Below are 22,052 nucleotides of genomic sequence, written 5' to 3'. Positions count from 1 at the left end.
GGGAAGCTGTGTGTTTCTAAGAATTTGTCCATTTCCTCCACATTTTCCAGTTTATGTGCATAGAGGTTGTTATAGTATTCATAGATGACATTTTGTATCTCCATGGCATCAGTTGTAATTTCTCCTTTTTCATTCCTGGTGGAGCTTATTGGAGTTCTTTCTATTCTGCTTTTCATTAGTTTAGACAAAGGCGTGTCAATTTTGTTTATTTTTTCAAAGAACCAACTTTTTGCTTTATTAATCTTCCATATAGTTTTTTCTGGTCAATTTCATTTAGTTCAGATTTGATCTTATTAATTTCATTTCTTCTGCTGGCTTTGGGGTTGGTCTGTTCACCCTTTTCCAGTTCTTTGAGATGATTCATTAGATTGTTTATTTGTGATCTGTCTTTTGGATGTAGGCATTTTGATACAGATTTTGATCACTTGTGTCTCCTTTGTCATTTAGTTCAAAGAATCTTTTGATTTCCATCTTGATTTCCTCGTTAATGAAATAATCGCTCAGCAGAGGGTTTAGTTTCCATGACTGTGTGGAGATGAGAGTTTCTGGTGGAGTTGATTTCTAATTGTATTCCACTGTGGACTGAGAAGATGCACAGTATAATTTCTATTTTTTAAAAATTTTTGAGACGTGCTTTGTGGCCTAGGATATGGTCAATCTTAGAGACTGTCCCATGAGCTGATGAGAAAAATGTATACTCAGTGGTTTTGGGGTAGAATGTTCTGTAAATGACAGACAGGCCCATTTGTTCTAGAGTTCTGTTTAAGTCCATTGTTTCTTTGCTAATTTTCTGTTTAGAGGCTCTGTCCTGTGCTGTCAGAGCGGTGTTGAATTCTCCAGCTGTTATGGTGTTGCTGTTTATCATTTTGTTTACATCAAGTAGAGTCTGATTTCATGAATCTGGGTTTACCCGAGTTGGGTGCATACATATTAAGAATTGTTACAGGGGCCGGGCGCAGTGGCTCACGCCTGTAATCCCAGCACTCTGGGGGGCTGAGACGGGAGGATCGCTCGAGGTCAGGAGTTCGAGACCAGCCTGAGCAAGAGCGAGACGCCCGTCTCTGTTAAAAATAGAAAAATGATCTGGACAGCTAAAAATTAGCTGGGCATGGTGGCGCATGCCTGTAGTCCCAGCTACTCAGGAGGCTGAGGCAGGAGGATCGCTGGAGCCCAGGAGTCTGAGGTTGCTGTGAGCAAGGCTGACACCACAGCACTCTAGCCCGGGCAACAGAGCGAGACTCTGTCTCAAAAAAATAAAAAAAAAAAAATAAAAATAAAAATTGTTATGTCTCCTTGTTGAACTGTCCCTTGACTATTATATAGTGACTCTCTTTGTCTTTGATTACTTTTGTTGATTTAAATATTAATTATCTGAAATCAAAGCTGCCACCACGCCAGCCGCCTTTTGGCTTCCATTTGCTTGAAATATTGTTTTCCACCCCTTTACCTTCAGTCCAAATGCCTCCTTGCAGGTTAGATGTGTTTCCTGAAGACAGCAGATACTTGGCCTGTGTGCATTTATCCGTTCAGCCAGCCTGTGTCTCCTCAGTGGGCAGTTCAGGCTACTCACATTTAGTGAGAGAATTGGTAAGTGGGGCAGATTTCTGTTCATCCTGTTGAGGTGAACTTTGTTGCTTTGTTTTCTCTCTTGAGCCACTGTGGTATCTGGCCTTTGACCTTTAGGGTTAGGGTGATTTTACATTGGTGAGTGTTTATTGTGCTGATCTGTGTAACACTGTTTTGAGTACTTCCTGGAGGGCTGGTCTTGTCTTGGTGAATTCCCCCAGTCTCTGCTTATCTGAGAATGTCTTTATTTCTCCTTCATATAGAAAACTTAGTTTTGCAGGGTACAAGAGTCTAGGCTGGGCATTACTCTGAGAAGTCTGGGATGGGCTTTCCTTTGTATGTTACCTGCTGCTTTTGCCCTACAGCTCGTAGGAGGGCCTCTCTGGTGGTTACTTTGGTCAGTCTCATGACTGTGTGTCGTGGCGTCTTCCTGTTTCTAGTGACTCTCCCAGGGGTCTTTTGAGCTTTTTGTACCTGGATATCTAGATTTTTAGCAAGGCTTGGGAAATTTTCCTCTGTTGTGTCCTCAAATAGCTTATCCAACCCTTGTGTATTTAATTCCTCACCCTCAGGGATGCCCATAACTCTCACGTTAGGCTTCTTCACATAATCCCACATTTCTTGTAGGCTTCCCTCTTTTCTCGTATTTCTCTGCTCTATCTCTGTGACCGACTTTTTTAATTCAAAGGTGTTGTCTTCAATCCCTGAGATTCTTTCTTCTGTTTGATCTACTCTGCTCTTGAGGCTTTCCACTGTGTTTTGTAGTTCCCTGAATACATTCTTCATTTCCAGGAGTTTGGTTTGATTTTTCCTTAGTATTTCAATTTCTTTAGTGAATTTTTCTTCCAAATCCTGGATTTTTTTTTGTGGTTTTTTTGTGTTATCCATTTTTTCTTGCGTATCATTGCGTTTCCTTACAATCCATGTTCAAAATTGTTCTGTCCTTTGTGTTCTGAATTTGGTTAATGTCCATTGCTAGAGAGCTGGTGTTCCCACTTTGGGGTCTGCTTTCCGGTTGATTCTTCATACTTCCAGAGTTCTTTCCCTGAGTCCTTCCCATCTGGATGAGCTACTTATTTTGAATAACAAATCCTTTTTTTAAAGGAAGCCCAGCTTAAACATCATATATAGCATGTAGTTAATATTCTCATATTGAAGGCATGAGGTTTTGAAGTTTTATTAGTTGTTGCATATCAAAAAACAGAGTTCAGATGGTTGGCAAAGGTGACATTACATGCATGTTATTAATAGACAGTATTTTGATAATGGATTTATAGGGCAGGACTAGAACCCCTAGAACCTTGTCCTGTTCATTTCAGCTCTCTAAGGATGGAGGGCCACTCTTCCTAAGAGACCCCATTACTATTTACCTGTCTTCCAAAAATGTTTTCTTAAAGTTAGTGTCAGTTCTGGATTCTATGTCACTACTGGGGAAATAATACGGCACAAAACTTTCGGGGGACCTTGGTACTCAGTATTTCACTGTAAACACAGTTACCGTGATAATGCACGTGCAAGACACTTCTGCCTGCCCCCTAATGGCTGAGCTGATCGTTCACACTCTGGCAGGGGTGGGACTACCAGGAATGCTGATCCAGGTGGGCACGGACCCCTCAGCCCAGGCGCCTGCCCAGGGGGAGCCGTGCAGCCTTGTGCCCGGCCACATCCTCACTCGGACATTCCGTCCCGGAAGAGGCCATGAGCTGTGACAGGTAAGCCCTGAATCTTCATTCCTGATTCCAAAATACGATTTTAAAGCTGTTACGTGTGACAAAGGATGACAGGCAGCACTTAAGCCACTTAGTAAACCCGGTTTATTTACATAACACATACTTCGCCATGCAGCGAGCTGAATTGCACTCGGTATAACAAAAAAGACAAGCACTGTCTTGCTATTTGAAAATGGCTTTACACAGAAAGGGAATTGTTCCGAAATGAGTTAACTGCAGCCCTATAAATCACTAGACAACTTAAAACAGCCATAAAGAGCTTTTATAGTTTACACATTGATAAAATTAAAACCAGTTTTTTTTTCAGTACTGGATAGTATACTTTCATTTTAATCTATAAAAACAAAAATAACTTAAATATACAAGGCTCAGATTTATAGGCAATTTTAAAATGTAATGTTAATGTCTTAAAAATTTTACCAGTAGTGTTGTGCACACAGTAGGTGGTCATTAAATGCTGACATACATAAGTATTTACAGTTGACAGCAATCCACATTCCTTTATAGCAAATGCATCATAGTAAAGAAAAGAGAGGAGCTTTCTTATATTTAACATTGTCAAAAAAAGTTGAAATGTTACATGGAACAGTTCTCCCTATAGTGAGATCTGAATGTCTTTTAAATTCAAAGAAACAGTTACAAAACTTAAGTACAACTACTCAGTGTTATTCTGTTTGGCCAAAATGACAAATTATCTATTATATTTAAAAGCTGTAATACCATGTAAGCCAATAAGGGACGTTTCAGGAGAAACAGATCCTATTCTTTCACCCCACTCTCTTGTTACTTTGAAGTGGCTAATTTGATCCACACGCTAAGCAGCATTCCACCGTCACAGTGGGTAGGACCCCGTGTGCCCCCACCACGCACACTAGCATGGGGAATGCATGTTCCCAAAACACTACACTGGAAAGAAAAACAACATTTGACAGTTGTATGAACTGAGGCACATTTAACTTTCCTAATATATGTACAAAAGGCATTTTGGGAATAAGCTTCATCTTCAGTCAACATTTTTCTGATACTCAGTAATTCTACTGTTCTGAAAATACACCAGTATTTAAAACAGCTCAAGTCAACTCTTTAAGAAATTTGGGTAATATTTTATATTCCGTTAAACAATGTAACTTTTTATAAATGTCTGCTTTCAGGGATTTCTGCGTCTGAAAAGCCCAGAGAAGAGGGGAGCCACGGTGCACGTCGGGGCAGCGAGCTCTGTCCCTCGAGTGTGTCCAGGGAAGAGCGGGCTGGCGTGCAGGTCCCAACACCAGGTGAGTGTGTCTCCATGCGATGCGGACACATGCCCAGGTGAGCAACCACGTCGCCGCTCCGGGCGTCTGCAGGACTTTGTTCTACGGCCTAAGGCTCAGTGCGGGGTCCAGACGGCCGTGCAGACCCGCGGCCTTCACAGTAGCACCCACAGAGCTGGGCACCCCCGTCAGGGGGAGACCCGGGACTGCAAATCCAAGAGGCAAAAGCTCTGCTGCAACTTTGGGACCAAAACCTTTCTGCAGTGCATTCACAGGAATTCAGTGATTATATGAAATTAAATAGTATCTGAAGTTAGAATGCGTAGGTGGCTCTTGGTTATTAGACCACAGAAGTTGGTTTCTAAAGTGACTCTTACTTGATAGAAATGGCAAAGCAAGTGCTTTTCCTCTTGTCAGCACCTCTCTCCACTTAAAGAAGTTTAAAGTCGTCGTTCTGGCAAACTAAAACATCCAGTATTCCTAGGGAAAAGAGAACCTACAGCTACAGAAAACATCTCAAGTGCCAGTTTCTTACAAACCATGTATTTAAAATCACCATCCTAGCTTGTATTAAGCATAGGCTGTAACAACAACTGCCTGGACTAGGCACTTAAACTCGGTAATTCACTGAAAGTATCTCCTGTTAATCACACAGATGACCCACTGGCCGGCGGAGACGAGCCTTCCTAAGGGGCTTCTACGCTGCGGTCCCAGTCACTGCTGGTGCTCAGCTGTTTCCTGGTCATCAACCAAGTACGTCTCTCTGTCTGTACAAGCAGCACACTAGCAGTTTTAAGGTCTGTAGAGCAGCTAATAGCATAGATCCCCAAATACATTTTCCCATCTTTATAAAGCATTACCCATGATGTATTAGACAAGAGGAAAAACTGGTGGGAACCTCAGACTTAGCGGGGTGCACACCTCCCGTCGTGTATTGCTCAGCCACCGGACGCTCCGGCCATACCTGCGGTCACAAGCGGGAGGCGGAGTCGGGGCAGGGCGTGCTGTGCCGGTACCGCATGACGTACACCGTGGACTGGTGCCACCAGTACAGCATGACCACGGCCAGGACGTGCCAGATCTGGTGGCTGGACCCGAGGTAGTTGAGCTGTCCTGGGAGGGAAAGGAGACCCACATTAGCCCTAATGCGTTCACAGGAGAAGAAAGATGTTTCTGGCTTGGGCCTTGGCGGTGTGGCTGAGCAGCAGAGAACGTCAGGGTCTGGTGGTACCTGGAGACCAGCTCACACCGGGGTCTCATTTGAAGGCTTTAGTCATTAAGTGCACAGGGGAACTTCAGAAATTCTAGTCCAGGTGTGTTTTCAAAACCTAACTTAGTGAACTTCAGGAATTTGACCTTCTGTCTCCCACGTCTCCACTCGCATGAGAGTGAGGACTCTGGGAGAAGCAGAGGCCCTGCTGCGTGGACAGGAACCTGCTAGAAGCACTTCCTGTACTTCAGCAGGTGCACAAGGAGGAAGCACAGACCCGAATCTTTTGTCTCTGACTAATGGAATAATCTGCAAAGGACAATCAGTAATGAATTAATGAGTTGATTAGTTCATCTACTACAGAGAATTTAACCACAAAGAGAAATTAAATTCCACGAAGATTAAATAATTAACATGGGGAAACAGAGCTACAACAGTTTCAATGTCAGTAACTTACCGTGCTTCTATGGCTACGTGAATATTCTTTAACCTGCTCTCTCTTCCCACCAGGACAGCGCCTGGCTGTGGGGTCTCGGTCAAGCCTTCCTGGGCCGGGGACCCCCGGACGGTCCAGTGACGCCCACAGGCTCATTGTTACAGAATCACAGAGAAAACTGGCCACCCACCGACGCTGCACTTTACCTGTGGACACCTCGGGGACCGACCTCTCACACATCCTGTTAAGTTATACAACATGTGACTGTCCAGATAAGACTGGTGACTCCTGATCTGAATATTGTAAAGGCCTAAGGCCACCCTGGCCACAGTCACGCAGCCCAGAGCTGCGGCCCCCACCCCTGGGCCTCAGAGCATCCCCCCGAGACTCGGGAAAGGGGTCGGGGGCAGCATGCGGAGCCGCACCTGCATGTACAGCCGCGTCCCTGCCTGAGCTGCCTCCCTCCCACAGTACCGGCTCCTGTGACACCAGTCCCCGGGGCGAAGAAGGCTGGGGCTGCTAGTGCAGAGAATTTTCATGGTTCGAAGCAAAAACAGAATCTTTAAAAGAATTACTAATAAAGTGATATAAAAATAAATTTTACCAGAATTGTTTTCTGAGGAAAATTCTGCGTCTGCCTAAAGATGGGTGGTCTTCAACTCAGGGGCACGTCCCCAACTCCTGCTTACACCCGGTCTCGGAGCTCAGCGTGGGACGCAGGCGCACAGGGGCTCAGTGGCGGGCAGGTTCTCACCTTTGCTCCTCCCCAGCGCGGGGTGAGGGGACAGGGCCATTGCTGAGGCCCTGCGGACGTGATCTCCACCCACAGAAAGGGGGACAAGTTTCTAATGGGGACTTAAACTGCTCCCTGACCTCTGGCCTCCAAACTTACAAAAAACAAATCCCTGTTTTCTGTGCTCCAAACAGTATTCCTGACTCGTCACTATCTGAGCAGCAAAGCATGACCTGGAGCTGCAGCTCTGTCCCTCCCTGAGCCACACGTCCCACCTGTCCCACGTGGGGGACGGGGCAGCCTAACACCTGCCGTCACCCGTTGCTCGCTGGGAACCGGGCGAGGAGTTGTGGGTGCGTTTCCCCATCGTCCTCACAGCGGCCCAGGGGAGACAGAGGGTCCCCGTGTGGCAGACGGGGACCGAGCTGAGAGCCGGGGACCTGTCAGCTCGTGCGGCCGGTAGGCGGGGTCAGAGCCCAGAGATGAAGCTCCACGCGGGCAAAGGCATGTCCTCGAGAATGTCACTCAACGGCACCCAGTGTCCTCTCAGTCACTTTGCCATCAGAGATGGTTTTCTCTGGACTGAAGAACAGAGAAATCTCTCTCTGACGGGCTTGTGTGTGTCTTTATGAAGACTCTCAATTTTTACCCTTTCCGCCCCAGCACTGGGTGCAGGCGGCTGGAAGCCAGCTTGGTGGCCTCTCTCTGGTGCGCAGGACCCTGCGACGTGCAGGCTGGGAACCAGCCCTACGCCCGGCTTCTCCTCTCCCATCGCTCGCTACCCGTCGTCCCGCTCTTCCCTTCCTGCTGCATGTGTCTCTGCTTACACACATTAGCTTTTAACAACCAGGCGGTTTACGAGCAGTAAACGCTCGTGGGTGACTAATGCTCCACTTTAACATGCAGGGGCTGTGAGTCGGGGGACTCTCGGGTCCAGCGCCGGCTCTGTCCCCTCGAGCACGTGTGTCGGATGATGCCAGGAAACCGCGTAGACAGACAGACACCTACCTGGAAAGTACCGCTCCGGGACCTTGGAGATGTAGAACAGGAAGGCGAGAAGGGCGATCACGTACATCACAACCACGCGGGGTGCGAAGTCCTGAAAAGCAAAACAGCTTTTTCCAGAGATCGTCCCGCTGTTACCAAACCCCCAGTTTACTCTCAATCTAACAGTGGGGTTTAGACCCAGGACAGGGAACGTGGGGCTGGAAAAGACCCAAGTGACCAAGAACTGTCACACAGGGCCTGTTCCGACAGCCCAGATAGGGTCCTTCAGATAAGACTGCCTGTCACGCTCCGTCTCGCTGCTGACGTCACACCAGAAAGGCTCTCCCGGCCCTGAACCTGTCAGCCCGCAGGTCTTTTTCATGCTGTTCCCAGTTCTGGTTGTTTAACATGAACCTAATTCACCAAGAACCCATCTAAGGAACAAAGACCCATCATTTCTCCTTCCTCGTCAAATATGAGAATTCCCATGGCCCCCTTTCAGTCCCATGATCTTCAGCTTTATCAACCTCAGATTTCTCACACACTTTAGAACACATCATCCCACCTCCCAGGATTAACCATTCCAGAAGTTTCCATCTTTGGTTAAGTGCCTCTTTCCATCTTTTTAAAATTAGAGCTTATTGGAATTTTTCAGAAAATTCCCCTTTGCTTCCTCACTGGAATGATCTGTGATCACATTAGAATCCCACCCCTCAGAACTCCTGGTTTTCTGTCAGATCCCACCCCTCAGAACTCCTGGTTTTCTGTTAGAATTCCACCTCTCAGAACTCCTAGTTTTTGTTAGATCCCACCCCTCAGAACTCCTGGTTTTCTGTTAGAATCCCACCCCTCAGAACTCCTGGTTTTCTGTTAGAATCCCACCCCTCAGAACTCCTGGTTTTCTGTTAGAATCCCACCCCTCAGAACTCCTGGTTTTCTGTTAGAATCCCACCCCTCAGAACTCCTGGTTTTCTGTTAGATCCCACCTCTCAGAACTCCTAGTTTTTGTTAGATCCCACCCCTCAGAACTCCTGGTTTTCTGTTAGAATCCCACCCCTCAGAACTCCTGGTTTTCTGTTAGAATTCCACCTCTCAGAACTCCTAGTTTTTGTTAGATCCCACCCCTCAGAACTCCTGGTTTTCTGTTAGAATCTCACCCCTCAGAACTCCTGGTTTTCTGTTAGATCCCACCTCTCAGAAGTACGAGCTTTCTAAGCCACAGTTCTGTTTTAAGATGTCTGCACATGGGATTATTTCTCATTTTTTTCTACAATCCACTGACTTCGTGGGTCCTGATCTTTTTCACTGTCACTCTAGGCTCACAGGGGACGCTCCCCACACCCCAAACGTTTGATCACTTCTTTCAACAGCCAGTTGCTCACTTATGGTTAGAGTTACATCTGGCCTGGCGGTTCCCCATTCTATTTTCAGGGAAATCAAAATTGTCGGAGATCATGTCCCTCGTTACCATCTCACCTTTCTCCCAGTTTCCTAATTTATGGAGCAAACATCACCCTTGTCCTCAAACCGGCCAAGTGGCCAGACCGTGCTGTTCATTTCACCACGGACCCCTCCTCCTCCCGGCGTCCCCAGACGCCCTCCTCGCAGGCGAAGCCACCCCCACTGATGGCCTCCTCTGATCCTCCTGAATAAAGGTCTCATAAAAGAATCATGAAATCCGATTCTTTTGAATCAAACCTGCCTTTAAAGTCCCACACTCCAGACAGAGCTCCCAGTGTGACTAGCATACAGGATTTCTGCCGGATTTCTTGGCTCATTACGCTGAAACTTCTCCAGAGTACTCTGCATGCACACGAGCACGTCTGTAAGGGTCTCCGCGAATGTCAGCCCCCTTTCCAGTCCTCCTCCCACACACCCGTGGCTCTCGCTGAGGCTCTTCCCACACACCCGCTGCTGTTCCCCGTGACAACTGACCAACGGCTCTTGCTTCATGTCTCAGTCTGTCTTCCCTGGAGAGTCGAATGCACTTCCTGGGCCCCACCTGCCGACACGACGACGCCGCCCAAATCTTTACCACTGGTCCCAAACTCTGGCTTAAACTCCAGGCCCCACCTCCATGTCTCCACCCCACAGACATCTCAAACACAAGAGACCCCACAAAACTCCTTCCCACCCTCCTGCACCCCTAAAAACACCAACTGCTCCTAAAGGCGGGAACCCTGGAGTCTCCGCAGAGGGGACTTCGGTGTCTACACACTGAGGCCGACAGAGAGAGGACTGGGGATGCATCTGTCACAGACACGCATTTCAGAAACAAACCCAGCCGTCGGACTTGACCTCTGCCCCCTGCGAGGTGGCCTGTGTGACGGCTGTGAGAATTACAGCACCAACGGGAAGTTGCCAACGGGCTCTGAAATGACCAGGACCCGCCACCCTCCTGGACTGGCTACGCCACTTCTCCCACAGAGAGTCAAACTGAAACGAAACGGGAAGAGGAGCGAGGACGGTGTCCAGCCCACCTGGACGATGGGAGTCCCGACCCCGCCGTTGAGCCAGACCCAGTGCAGCGCGGGGATGACGCCGTAGCCCGACACGGAGCAGAAGATGACGGGGCGGAGCCGCTGCCACTGCTGCGTGAGGTAGCTGGGGTGGATCTGCGCGAAGAACACGGCCAGGATCATGGCCAGCACCGTGATCAGGTACACCTGGCGCCAGTACTGGGACAGACGGAAACGGGCGTCACTGTCACGACCAGCAAGGGGCGGGAAGGGCAGCTCTGGCTTCCGCATCCCACGTTCCAAACCCCTGCTGCCTGGTCTTCCCGCTCCCAGACAGGACTGCCTCCCTGCCCTAACACCTGCACGTCCCACACACCTCTCCGGGTCCCCAGGGAGGCCAGCCGAGTTCCCGAGGGAGCTGGGCACAGACCACGCCCATCCACACGGAAGCACTTTCCGAGGGCCGGCTATACCCAGCCCCGGTTTCAGTCCCGCGGAAACCGAGAGGACCGTGCCACGCTCTCCCCCACGGCGGGAGGTCGTGGGACTGCGGGCAGGGCAGACACGTGAACACGTGGTGACAATCTAGTTACTGGTACTGCGACAGTTACAGGTGGAACGTCAGAAACACAGAAGAGAGAACAAGTAATTTTACCCGGGGTAGCTAAGAAGTGCCCTGCGGAGGAGATGGCACCTGGGCTAGGTCTGGGGAACATGCAAGGTTTTGTGGGAAGAGGAAGCTCTAAAGGAAAACAAAACCAAACAAAAACCCAGCAAATGCCGCAGGGACGTCAGAGAGGACAGGGACGCAGGTGTGTTGTCAGGGTGAAGGTTCTGAGCTGTGCCATGTGGCACGGGAGGGACAGCAGTTCTTTAAGAACGGGATGATACGGTTGGTTTTCAAATGGACTCATTGGAAAGACAGCTAACATCAGTGCAGAAAAGAAAGTGGGGACGGGAACCAGCTGGAAAGGCATCGGTGTAGTTTACTCCAGAGATAACGGGGGGAGCCGGGCGCGGTGGCTCACGCCTGTAATCCTAGCACTCTGGGAGGCCGAGGCGGGAGGATCGCTCGAGGTCAGGAGTTCGAGACCAGCCTGAGCAAGAGCGAGACCCCGTCTCTACTAAAAATAGAAAGTAATTAGCTGGCCAACTAAATATATACAGAAAAAATTAGCCGGGCACAGTGGCGCATGCCTGTAGTCCCAGCTACTCGGGAGGCTGACGCCATGGCACTCACCCGGGTAACAGAGTGAGACTGTCACAAAAAAAAAAAAAAAAAGGAATCACGTGTCAGTGTCTGTTCAGGTTTGTGCCCAAATGTGCTTCTAAGGGTCAGGGGTCCCCAGCTTCAACCTCACTGTGAACCCAGCTGTGTCCCCTACAAGGTGACGCGTCCTTATAGCTCTACAGCACCTGGGTGTCTGCAAAGGACTAGTAACCAGGGGAAAGAAAAGCCATTTCCCTTTTCTTTTTCATCTATCTTGGACTTCCAGTTTTTCTGGTGAGAGATTTACAAAAAGTGTCCCACTGTAAAGTTCAGGAAGAGGCAAACAGGAAACTTTCAGACACACACAGGCTAAGATAAGGGAAACCATTCCAATACTACATGACTGCACTCGAGCTCTCGATCAGTCTGTTCCCCCTAACTGTTTAAAAGACGTAAACAGTCTCATGTAAAATGATTATGAAAGCTCAGCAGACAGGAACAGAGTTTACTACAATCAAATCCATTTACAAGGCTAACTGCATATATATTTAATTATATGTTTATGCTCCAAAGTGACTAGAGGTTTAAAAAGCAAACGGCTCACAATGAATAGTGCTTTTACCCATTCAAACCAAATTTAGGATTATTCTCTTTGCTAGTTTTACGTTTTCTCTGTTACTGTGCGGAGACCAAGAGCTTATTTAAGAATCCCCAACAGGCTGAGGACGCCAGTGCCCGTCAGCGAGGGCTGGGGCTGCGGCCCGGGCGAGGGCGCGGCCGACCGCAGAGGACTAGGGCTGACTGGCCAGACTAGGGCTGACTAGCGTTAGTCTGCGGACAGACTGGAACTGACTAGCGCTGACAGGCACACTCCCTGCTCAGTCGTGGCCCAGAAGAGACAGGACCACACAGACAGACGGAACGAGGAAGGAGAAAGTCAGGAAGCAGGAAGAGAAGGGGGCTCGGGTCGACAGGGACTTTCTGAATGAACCCGAGGCCCCCGAGCTCGTGGGAAGGCGCCGTTCGTCCCCGGGGCCGGACACGGGGCGGGCAGGAGGTCGCGGCCCACCAGGCTGAGCGGGCCGACACTTTCGGGTCAGGTGCTGCAAGTTCTCTGATCGCAGGGTTGAAACTGTTGCTTCGCACAAGGCAAAAAGTGACTTTTCTGACCTCAGGGACAGAAAGCAGAGCTGATCCAGAGCTCAGGAAAGACACATCGCGGTTAGACACACTCTCACTCGTCCTGTCTGTCACCGGGCCGACCCCAAGCGTCAGAGTGAGCACAGGAAAACACACTTGTACAAGAACAGGGTCAGCACGTTGACAGACACACCGTCCTCCATGGTTTCCACTGAGAGAGGAAGGAAGGGTAAGAAGAAAACAGAAAACAGTAGCCAACTGCGTAATTTTAGCGAGTGCTAACTTCAATTCTATAAACACAAAAATAAAAGATACGGAATGTGCACATCTAAGGAACCTTGGAGCCATATGGATTTAGTGGAAACAATAATGTCTATGTTAAGTTTCAGAAAATGAATTTAGGTATAGTATTTCTGATGGAAATTAGTAAAATAATCCTGGAGCTGACGGCAGCTGTCAGAGGTCACAGGAGCCTCCTGAGCAATGAATTGCGTCTACACAGACTCGTCTGTTTATGCTGTAAGTTAATTATATACTTATTCAGAAATTCAAAGGAACCGTGGCAAGAAAACCCAAGACTTATATGAGAGACAGAACGTAAAACAGTTTAAGCTACTTACGTTATTACAATAAAATGCATAAAATACTCCGGAGACGTAACAGCCCAGAATTCCGATAGAAATTCCTGCGTAGTCTAACGCCATCCATCGTCGGCAGGTTTTTTCTGACCGATGGCAGGAAAAAAGGTGATAGCCCACAGAGCAAAGCATGCAGACCTGCGGAGGATAAAAACACAGCTGAAGAAAGTGACACAGACAGAAACGGAAGTAGCTCACAGCCGCTGTTCAGAGCCGTGGTTCCGTTAAAGGCCAGGACTGCGAGGCAGCCACCCCTGGCCTGGGTTCTAGCCGGCTCCGCGCCCACAGCAAGGCAAGCCCGGCCGCGTCTCCAAGCCTCAGCTCTCTCCCGGGTAAAATGGGAATAACAGCCATAAAAAAGGCACTTTAAAATGACAGCTGTTCTATTCATATGAAAATCATTTTAACACAAATGAATAGCACAGTAATGGGAAAATTATACAATGCATATGTTTTTACCAGTATCTGAGGCTTACTTTGATCCATGGATGAATTTACTGTTAAAAAGTATTTACTACGGAAGTCATACATGTCCTTAAGAACAATCAACGTCGAACTGTATGATGCAGAACATATAAGCCCCTCCCACTCACCCTACTTCCCAGGAGCAGCCACTGATAACATTTGTTTTGTGTCTTTCCAGATATTTTCGATGTATGTCAAACACCTGTGATATACAAGTCTACACACACGATAAATATATATATATATATATATATTTTTTTTTTAAGAGACAAAGTCTCTGTTGCTTAGGCTGGAGTGCCATAGTGCTATGACAGTGCACTGTAACCTCGAACTCCTGAGCTCAAGCGATCCTCCCGCCTCAGCCTCCCAAGTAGCTGGAACTATAGGCACATGCCACATCTGATTTTTAAATTATTTGTAGAGATGGGGGTCTTGCTATGTTGCCCAGTCTGGTCTCGAACTTTTGGCCTCTAGTGATCCTCCCACCTCAGCCTCCCCAATTGCTAGGATTATAGGCACGAGCCACTATGCCTGACCTATATATTTTTATTAATCAAATGGAATCATCCTATATATTTTGTTCCACAATTTTTCACTTAAGAATTTTCATGTCTGTCTGAGACTTGGTGTACGCACTTTACAGTTCTAAGGTAAACAGAGCTTTAGTGTTTCTAAGAGGTCATGACATGCTGACCCCATGGTTGCCAAGGCGACAGCAAAGCTGATCTGAGCGGCTCAGTGTCCGACGACGGAGGAGGCCTCCACTGCGGAACACCCTGTGGACACCAAGCTCCTGCTGTGTCACACGGTGCAGGGGACGCAAAGATGAAACCTCTACTCTCAAAGAGACTTTTCGAAATCAAATGCACAAACAATGCAGTCAGGAGTCCCACAGAAAAGTCCGTGCAGAACACAGTGAGGAAACTGAGGCGGGAGGATGCTGGCTGTGTGGACGTGTGTCTGCATTTGGGGGAGGGACGGGTGGGAGGAAAAGCCCATCGCAGCAGGGCTGTCACCCGAGCTGGATCTCGAAAGGGTCTGGAGTCACCGAAGACTTAAGCAAGCGGACACACGTTCGCTGGGGGCTGGGGCACAGGGAGAAGCAGCACACGGAGACCACAGAACCATTACCAGAGGTCACATTGCCGCCTGGTAACACGATTCTGACAAGTCCCAGACACCAAAGGGCTCTAGCTTCAGTAACATGGGGCAGGTCTGTGACTCCTGAGGGTGGTGAGTGCACCCAGGCAGAGGTGGCCTAGAAGGGCTGCAATGGCAGGTGACAGAAATGACCCTGGGGAGAAATGACAGGAGCCCACACACTAAGCCAGTGACAGTGGCAGGGGAGAAAAGGGGACCAAAGAAAAAATAAAGCAGGTCCAATATACACATTCTATAACCAACAGCTAAGACAGTGAAATGCTCCTCTACCACACCTGCAATCCCAGCACTCTGGGAGGCCGAGGTGGGAGGATCGAGCCAGGTCAGGAGTTCGAGACCAGCCTGAGCAAGAGCGAGACCCCCGTCTCTACTAAAAATAGAAATAAATTAGCTGGACATCTAAAAATATATAGAAAAATTTAGCTGGGCATGGTGGCAAATGCCTGCAGTCCCAACTACTCGGGAGGCTGAGGCAGAAGGATCGCTTGAGCCCAGGAGTCTGAGGTTGCTGTAAGCGAGGCTGATCCCACGGCACTCTAGCCTAGGCAACAGACCGAGACTCTGTCACAAAAAAAAAAAGAAAAAGGAAAAAGAAAAGAAAAGAAAGAAAGAAATGGTCCTCTAGCTATTCCACATTCTGGCCACTGAACACGCCTCATCAATTCCCACAGACTCAACATCAACATGCAATAGCAATGCACTTAACTACAACTCCATTCCTTCAACCACTGTCCAAAATCCTTATTGATCTGTAGCTTTCTGGCTGCTAAGCAACCCATCAGAGTTTCATACCCAGTTAAACAGAACTCTAAGACGCCCGGTTATTTGTTTTCCCAGATGACCCCTGAGTGAAGCCCCGAAAATCGGGAGAGCACCAAGGTGCGTGTCCTCGCGGACGGGGAAAGGTCCCTTCACCAGGGTGACCCAAGACCAGGTCACAGAACAGCAAGCAGGGAGGACGGCGTCTTAGAAGCAGGTGGACAGGCAGGGGAGCAAGCAAGTAGGCAGGTGGGAGACAGCCACGCACAGCCCGACATCTGGGGGAGTTCTCACCCAAACGTCACCTGTGGTTACCCCTGGGAAACGGCATTTCAGGCCACTTTCACTTTCCTCCATAAACTTCACTTTTCTACAGACAGAGTCTTGCTCTGTCACCCAGGCTAGAGTGCAGTGCCATGATCCCAGTTTCTATACACTTTGGGGTTTGCTGGAATTTCTACATGAGCATATCTGACAGTAATATTAATAATCAGAAACCATGATAAACCTCATTTCAGCGTGAAAGGGAAAATTGAGGAGGAAAGAGACAAATTATGGGATCAAAGGGAAAGTCAAATAATTAGTATTCACACAAAACCCCAAGTTTTTAAAAAAGTGAACCAATGCTTAGTATGGTCTGCTTAAAAGGAATGTTATTGCTAGATGTCCCTAAAAAATAGACTGAAAAGGCCGGGCACGGTGGCTCAGGGCTGTAATCCTAGGACTCTGGGAGGACGAGGTGGGAGGATCACTCCAGGTCAGGAGTTCGAGACCAGCATGAGCAGAAGCGAGACTCCGTCTCTACTAAAAAAAAAAATAAATAAATAAATTAGCTGGACATTTAAAAATATATAGAAAAAATTAGCTGGGCACGGTGGCAAATGCCTGCAGTCCCAACTACTCGGGAGGCTGAGGCAGGAGGATCGCCTGAGCCCAGGCGTCTCAGGTTGCTCTGAGCTAGGCTAATGCCACAGCACTCTAGCCCGGGCAACAGAGTGAGACTATGTCTCAAAAAAATAAAAAGAAATAAAAAAGTCACGGGTCCAAGGTAAGGTGACCTGGCCAGGCCTTAGGTGATCTCCCTTTACCAACAGCAGTGTCTGAAATGACTGACCTGGAAGCAGAAAAGGCAGATGGAGCAAATCACAAAATCTTCTCTGGATGCACTTGCTGAAGGTAACACTGACGTCATGTCGTATATTCCCAGGGTGAAGAAGAGGAAGAAGCCCAGCAAATGACTCCAGATGTTCACCGTCTCGTTAGACAAAATAAACAAGCTGGAAAGCAAACAAACATGCAACTCAGATTCCTGTGGGCTCACAGTCTGCATTCAAAGGTTCGGGACAATTTGGGGAAGTTACCAAACACTTGCTCCTTTAAGCTCTGACCCCATCTGCACCCTCCTAAATTCAATATAGTATTTTAATTAATTAATCTTTAACTCTTTCCCCATCTGCAGCAATCCTGGGATCTAGAGCTTTGGTGGTGCTCACCTGTCTTACCATAACTATCACTTCCTTGTTGACATTAGAGGTATTTACATGTACATCCCATCTCACCCTCCAGTCTAGCAACTGCCTGCTGGCAGGCACCATGCATGGTTAAGACACCATGGTTCCAAGCGCAGGGAAAGGTCTGCAGAGAAGAACGTGCAAATGAAAAGCTGATGTCAGCTGACTCGCTTAGTCAATAACAGGTATCTGAAAACCTGCTCGGCGTAAGGTTAGGCATAAACTGGAAATAGTCTAGCACACATTAAATCCAAATGCAAAATTAAATGGACTTAAGAGCAGCAGAATACAGACAAATGTATCCGCTGCAAAGTTTCTTTAAGACAGACATGCTGGAACAACTTTGCTGTGGATGGTCTGAAACTGTACTGGTTTCCAGGTGGTGTAAGTCTACCCTTTTTAGGAACAGGAGGACTTTCCTTTTAACATGGGTGCTATCTGCCCCCTTTCAGAATGCCCTGGCTAACTGGCCTTGGCAGCACAGTTGGTGGAGAGTCTACACCCTGACCAGGAGTCGAGAGGCTGCCTCGACCCCGAGCAAGTCGCTTGACCTCTCCAGGCTTCGGTTTCTCCACCTGTAAAACAAAGGGGTTGGATCAGACGCCGCTCAGCTTTCTTCCAGCTCCGTCCTTCCCTCTGGGAAACGGTTCTCTAGATGGGGACAGGACTCATCTGATCATTCATCAAAAGGTGATATGAATAAGCATTAAAATACTCTTGCAAAATATAATACTTTGCTTAAACTTAGGTCTTGCACCTCCACCGATTCGGAAGTCCTTATGAACAAGCATTGACATATGACTCTAACCTATTGAACTGGCAACAGTCACCATGATTCTAACTTCCCCATTTTTACAAGTGATAAACATAGCAAGGCCCCCAGACTATTAAACAATCATCAAGAATAAAGAGAATTCTGTATTATGAATTTCAGGCTTTGCTGTGTATGAGCATCAGGTATGAGGACTCCCTACAATTGGGGGGGGCCACCAGTGTGCAGGAGAACAACAAACTACAAGACTGTTTTGAGAGTCAGTACTATGCTCCGCCCTCGGCCTCACAACTTTTCATTGTTTGAAACTCAGTATAATCTGATTAAAGATGAGAAGCACAGTTTTTCCGTGTTCCTTCCAATTAAGAGCAGCGGCAGAACCGTTATGACATATAAAAATCCCCAGGCCAGGCGCGGTGGCGCATGCCTGTAGTCCTAGCACTCCAGGAGGCCGAGGTGGGAGGATCGCTCCAGGTCAGGAGTTCGAGACCAGCCTGAGCAAGAGCGAGACCCCGTTTCTACTAAAAATAGAAATTATCTGGACAGCTAAAAAAAAAAAAAATACATACATACATACATATATATATATATAAATTGGCGGGGCATGGTGGCGCATGCCTGTAGTCCCAGCTACTCGGGAGGCTGAGGCAGTAGGATCGCTTAAGCCCAGGAGTTTGAGGTTGCTGTGAGCTAGGCTGATGCCACGGCACTCTAGCTGGGCAACAGAGTGAGACTCTGTCTCAAAAAAAAAAAAAAAAAAAAAAAAAAAAAATAATTTTAAAAAATTAAAAAAAAAAAAATCTCCCCAGATTATATACAAAATGTGTCCTGGTCACCCTTGAAAGCTAAAAGAAGAGAAGGCAAAGGCTGAACCTGGAAAAGATCAAGCTGACGAGAAAAGCACTTGCACAAATATCCCCAACAGAGCATCTACTCTTGCTGTATGAAAAGTCCGGCCCCAGCACACTCTCTCCAGCTTCCAAATCAACCATCACCATCATCAGCTGTTGAACTTCAAAAATCACTGGTGCTAAGAGCCACAACTTACTGAGGGCTTCTTGGGTACTGGCCCCTACATAGCATTTTATATACATAATCTTCATTTAATCCTTATTACCTTCTGAAGCAGATACTGTGATTACCCTCATTTTTAAAAGTGGGGAAAATAAAGCTTAGTGAGGTTAACTTCTGCACAAGGTCTCACCGCTGTTAAGTGGCAGATTTGGATACTAAAATCTTTTTGACTCAACAGCTCAAAATCTAATATTACATACTTCATTTTCTACTCTCTGAGATTCGGACCCTAACATGAGCATGCAGAAGACAAAAAAACATTTAAGGAAATTGACCGCTTGCCCTACCCTCGCGGAGCTCCCCATGGCAGCAGAGCCCAGCTGATTTCTCCTGCAATCACTCACACACACGAGGCAGCGGGGAGGAAAGCCGTAATTGGGCTTCAAACTGCGAAGTGCTGTGGGCCACCCATGCAGACCCAGTAGGGCCTGGACAGTGATGATGTCACCTGTGACCATGAGTCACACACACACACGCGCGCGCACACACACACACACACACACTTTCCAGGCAGGACAAAGGAAAGAAACATAGGGAAAAAACCAGGCTGGAAAGAAGAGCAAGCGTGAGACACGTGGCTGCCGCTTGAGCAATTTAAAAGCCCACGTTGCGTGCGGCACCGGGCTGTGCCCTGCAGCGGCCTGGAACCAACCGTCGGCACCTGAATTCTCCTGGAGCAGGGTTCTGCATTTTAGCACACACACGTCGAATTTTCACAGAAAGCTATTTTAAGAACTAGGCAAGTTTCATTTTTGCTTGTCTAGACACAGGCATTCAAGGGTTAAGGACGGTAAAGAGATTCCTTTCTAGCAGCGGCCTCTGCGCTCCCGTGCAGGCCGGGTGCCCGCCACGGGCTCTTTCTGGAGCGCTTTTCCGACACGGCATTTTCCACAACGGTCATTACGTAATAGCGTCATTATCCCTTCGCTGCCTGTCGCCCAGGCTAGACCTCAGTCGCCGCACGAGGACGAGGGCCGCGTCTGCCGTTCCCGGCAGGGCCCGGTACCGCGCCTAGCACCGAGCACGGGCTCCACGAGCACTTGCTGAACGAATAAACCTGGGGTTTCCAGCTACACACGCGGCAGCACGAACTGGCTTCCCGCCGTACCGACATTTATCTGGTCCCAAACGTCCGGGTCCCCCCCGGGGCTGTCCTAAAAAGGAACAAAGCCGAGGTGCGCGCAGGGCAAGCCCGGCTCGGCCACTGTCTGCAGGGTCGGGGCCGACACGTATCCCCACGAGCAGTCGCGAGAATGGGGGCTGGGAAAGCTCCGCGTGAGTAGCAAAGCGCCACAGGAGCGTTGCGGCGATGCCACCGTGACCGCCACCACCGTTCCGCGGACCGAGTCCCCGGCGGGGCCGGCAGGGGGCCGAGCGGAGCGCGGCGCAGGGGCCCGGCCGTACCTCTTGATGCACAGGCGGGAGGGCAGGTAGGCCCGGTAGCCGTCGGTGATGTACGGGTTGTCCTTGAGCGACACCGGGATCTGCTCGTAGGTGTAGAGGCGGATGCCGCGGGGCACCAGCACCGGCCAGTACTGGTAGCTGCCCAGCTCGATGTAGTGCGCGCTCTTCAGCAGCTTCTGGTGCATCGTCCCGGCCGCCGCCGCCGCCCCGCTCCCCGCGGAGGGGACTTCGCCGCCGCCGCCCCCGCCCCGGAGCCCGCGGCCGCCGCGCGAGGAAACCACGGCCCCGCCGCCGCCGCTCAGGCCGGTCTCGGCGCACCGCCCCGGCGGCGTCGCAGCCCTCTCTGACGTCACACGCCGCGCCGGCCCCGCCCCTCGGCCCACGGCGGCCGGCGCGGGGCTGCGCGCACGAGGGACGCGCCGGGGCGCCGGGGCTCCCCCTGCTGGTGGAAAGGGCGCAAAGCACGGAACTGCGCGGGCCCGTTCGAGTGGTTTTTTTTCCTTTTTAAATGGGAAGCAGGAATTGCTACATTTTGAAAAATCAAGAGGAAAAGGGTTAACGGGAAGGAAAACGGGAGCTTCCTCTCCGTCTGGTTTATGCTTGCAATGGCGCACACTTAGTGTCAGAAGGGACCTTTGAGGTTTTCTGAATTAACATCAGTTCTTAGGAGCAATGGAGTCGGAAACAGAAGAAACACGCACCAGAATCCAGAGTGGGCTGAGCAATGAAGAAACAGAGCCTGTTCTCTGACCACGGTAGAATTAAACTGGAAATAAACAAGGAAAGTAAAAATCTCCACACCCGGAATTGAAACAACACACCGAGTATTTCCTGGGCTGATGAAGAAATCACAGTGGAAATGAGAAAATCTACTTCACCGAACGATCATAAAGACAGAGCTTGTCAAAACCCTGTGGGGTGCAGCGATAGCGGCGCAGAGAGGAAAAGCTATAGCTTGGTTTGTTCCTGGCCAGGAATTGTGATGCAAATGCTTATTCATCCTGCAACAGGGCAAGTCATTAGTTTGAGTCTGTGTGGGTAGGTCCCGGGCCCATTATTGGATATCGCCAGGGAGAAAACGTAGTATCTTTTCCTCACTCATCACGAGGTTGACAGCTGGCACCCTGTGTATATAAAACAAAGATTAACAAGAGAAAGGTTCGTGCCTGTAATCCCAGCACTCTGGGAGGCCGAGGCGGGAGGATCGTTTGAGGTCAGGAGTTCGAGACCAGCCTGAGCAAGAGCGAGACCCCGTCTCTACTAAAAAAACAGAAAGAAATTAGCTGGACAACTAAAAATATATATAGAAAAAATTAGCCGGGCATGGTGGTGCATGCCTGTAGTCCCAGCTACTTGGGAGGCTGAGGCAGGAGGATCACTTGAGCCCAGGAGTTTGAGGTTGCTGTGAGCGAGGCTGACACCACGGCACTCTAGCCCGGGCAACAGAGTGAGACTCTGTCTCAAAAAACAAACAAACAAACAACAACAACAACAAAAAAACCCAAGAGAAAGGCAAACAAATTTAACAAAGTTTTACGTGACAGGGG

General features: G+C 48.9%; 1 protein-coding gene and 1 long non-coding RNA gene across 2 annotated transcripts; one reads left to right on the top strand and one right to left on the bottom strand.

Annotated features, from left to right (window-relative positions):
• The first annotated feature begins 1,311 nt into the window (after positions 1-1,311).
• LOC138393898 (uncharacterized) lies at positions 1,312-6,860 on the top strand. Its single transcript, XR_011235275.1, has 3 exons — positions 1,312-3,278; positions 4,448-5,299; positions 5,704-6,860. It is a non-coding gene; the product is annotated as an uncharacterized lncRNA (long non-coding RNA).
• PAQR3 (progestin and adipoQ receptor family member 3) lies at positions 5,295-20,772 on the bottom strand. Its single transcript, XM_069485439.1, has 6 exons — positions 20,506-20,772; positions 16,859-17,021; positions 13,342-13,497; positions 10,393-10,590; positions 7,934-8,024; positions 5,295-5,659 (listed from the first exon to the last, which is right to left on the bottom strand). The coding sequence occupies exons 1-6, from the start codon at positions 20,688-20,690 to the stop codon at positions 5,517-5,519; spliced, it is 936 nt and encodes a 311-aa protein (XP_069341540.1). The 5' UTR covers positions 20,691-20,772; the 3' UTR covers positions 5,295-5,516.
• Positions 20,773-22,052: the final 1,280 nt, after the last annotated feature.

The sequence above is a fragment of the Eulemur rufifrons genome, chromosome 13 (genome assembly GCF_041146395.1).
Source record: "Eulemur rufifrons isolate Redbay chromosome 13, OSU_ERuf_1, whole genome shotgun sequence".
NCBI classification, from domain to species: domain Eukaryota; kingdom Metazoa; phylum Chordata; class Mammalia; order Primates; family Lemuridae; genus Eulemur; species Eulemur rufifrons.
Note: the sequence above shows the minus strand (reverse complement) of the source record. Positions and strands in the feature narration are given on the sequence as shown.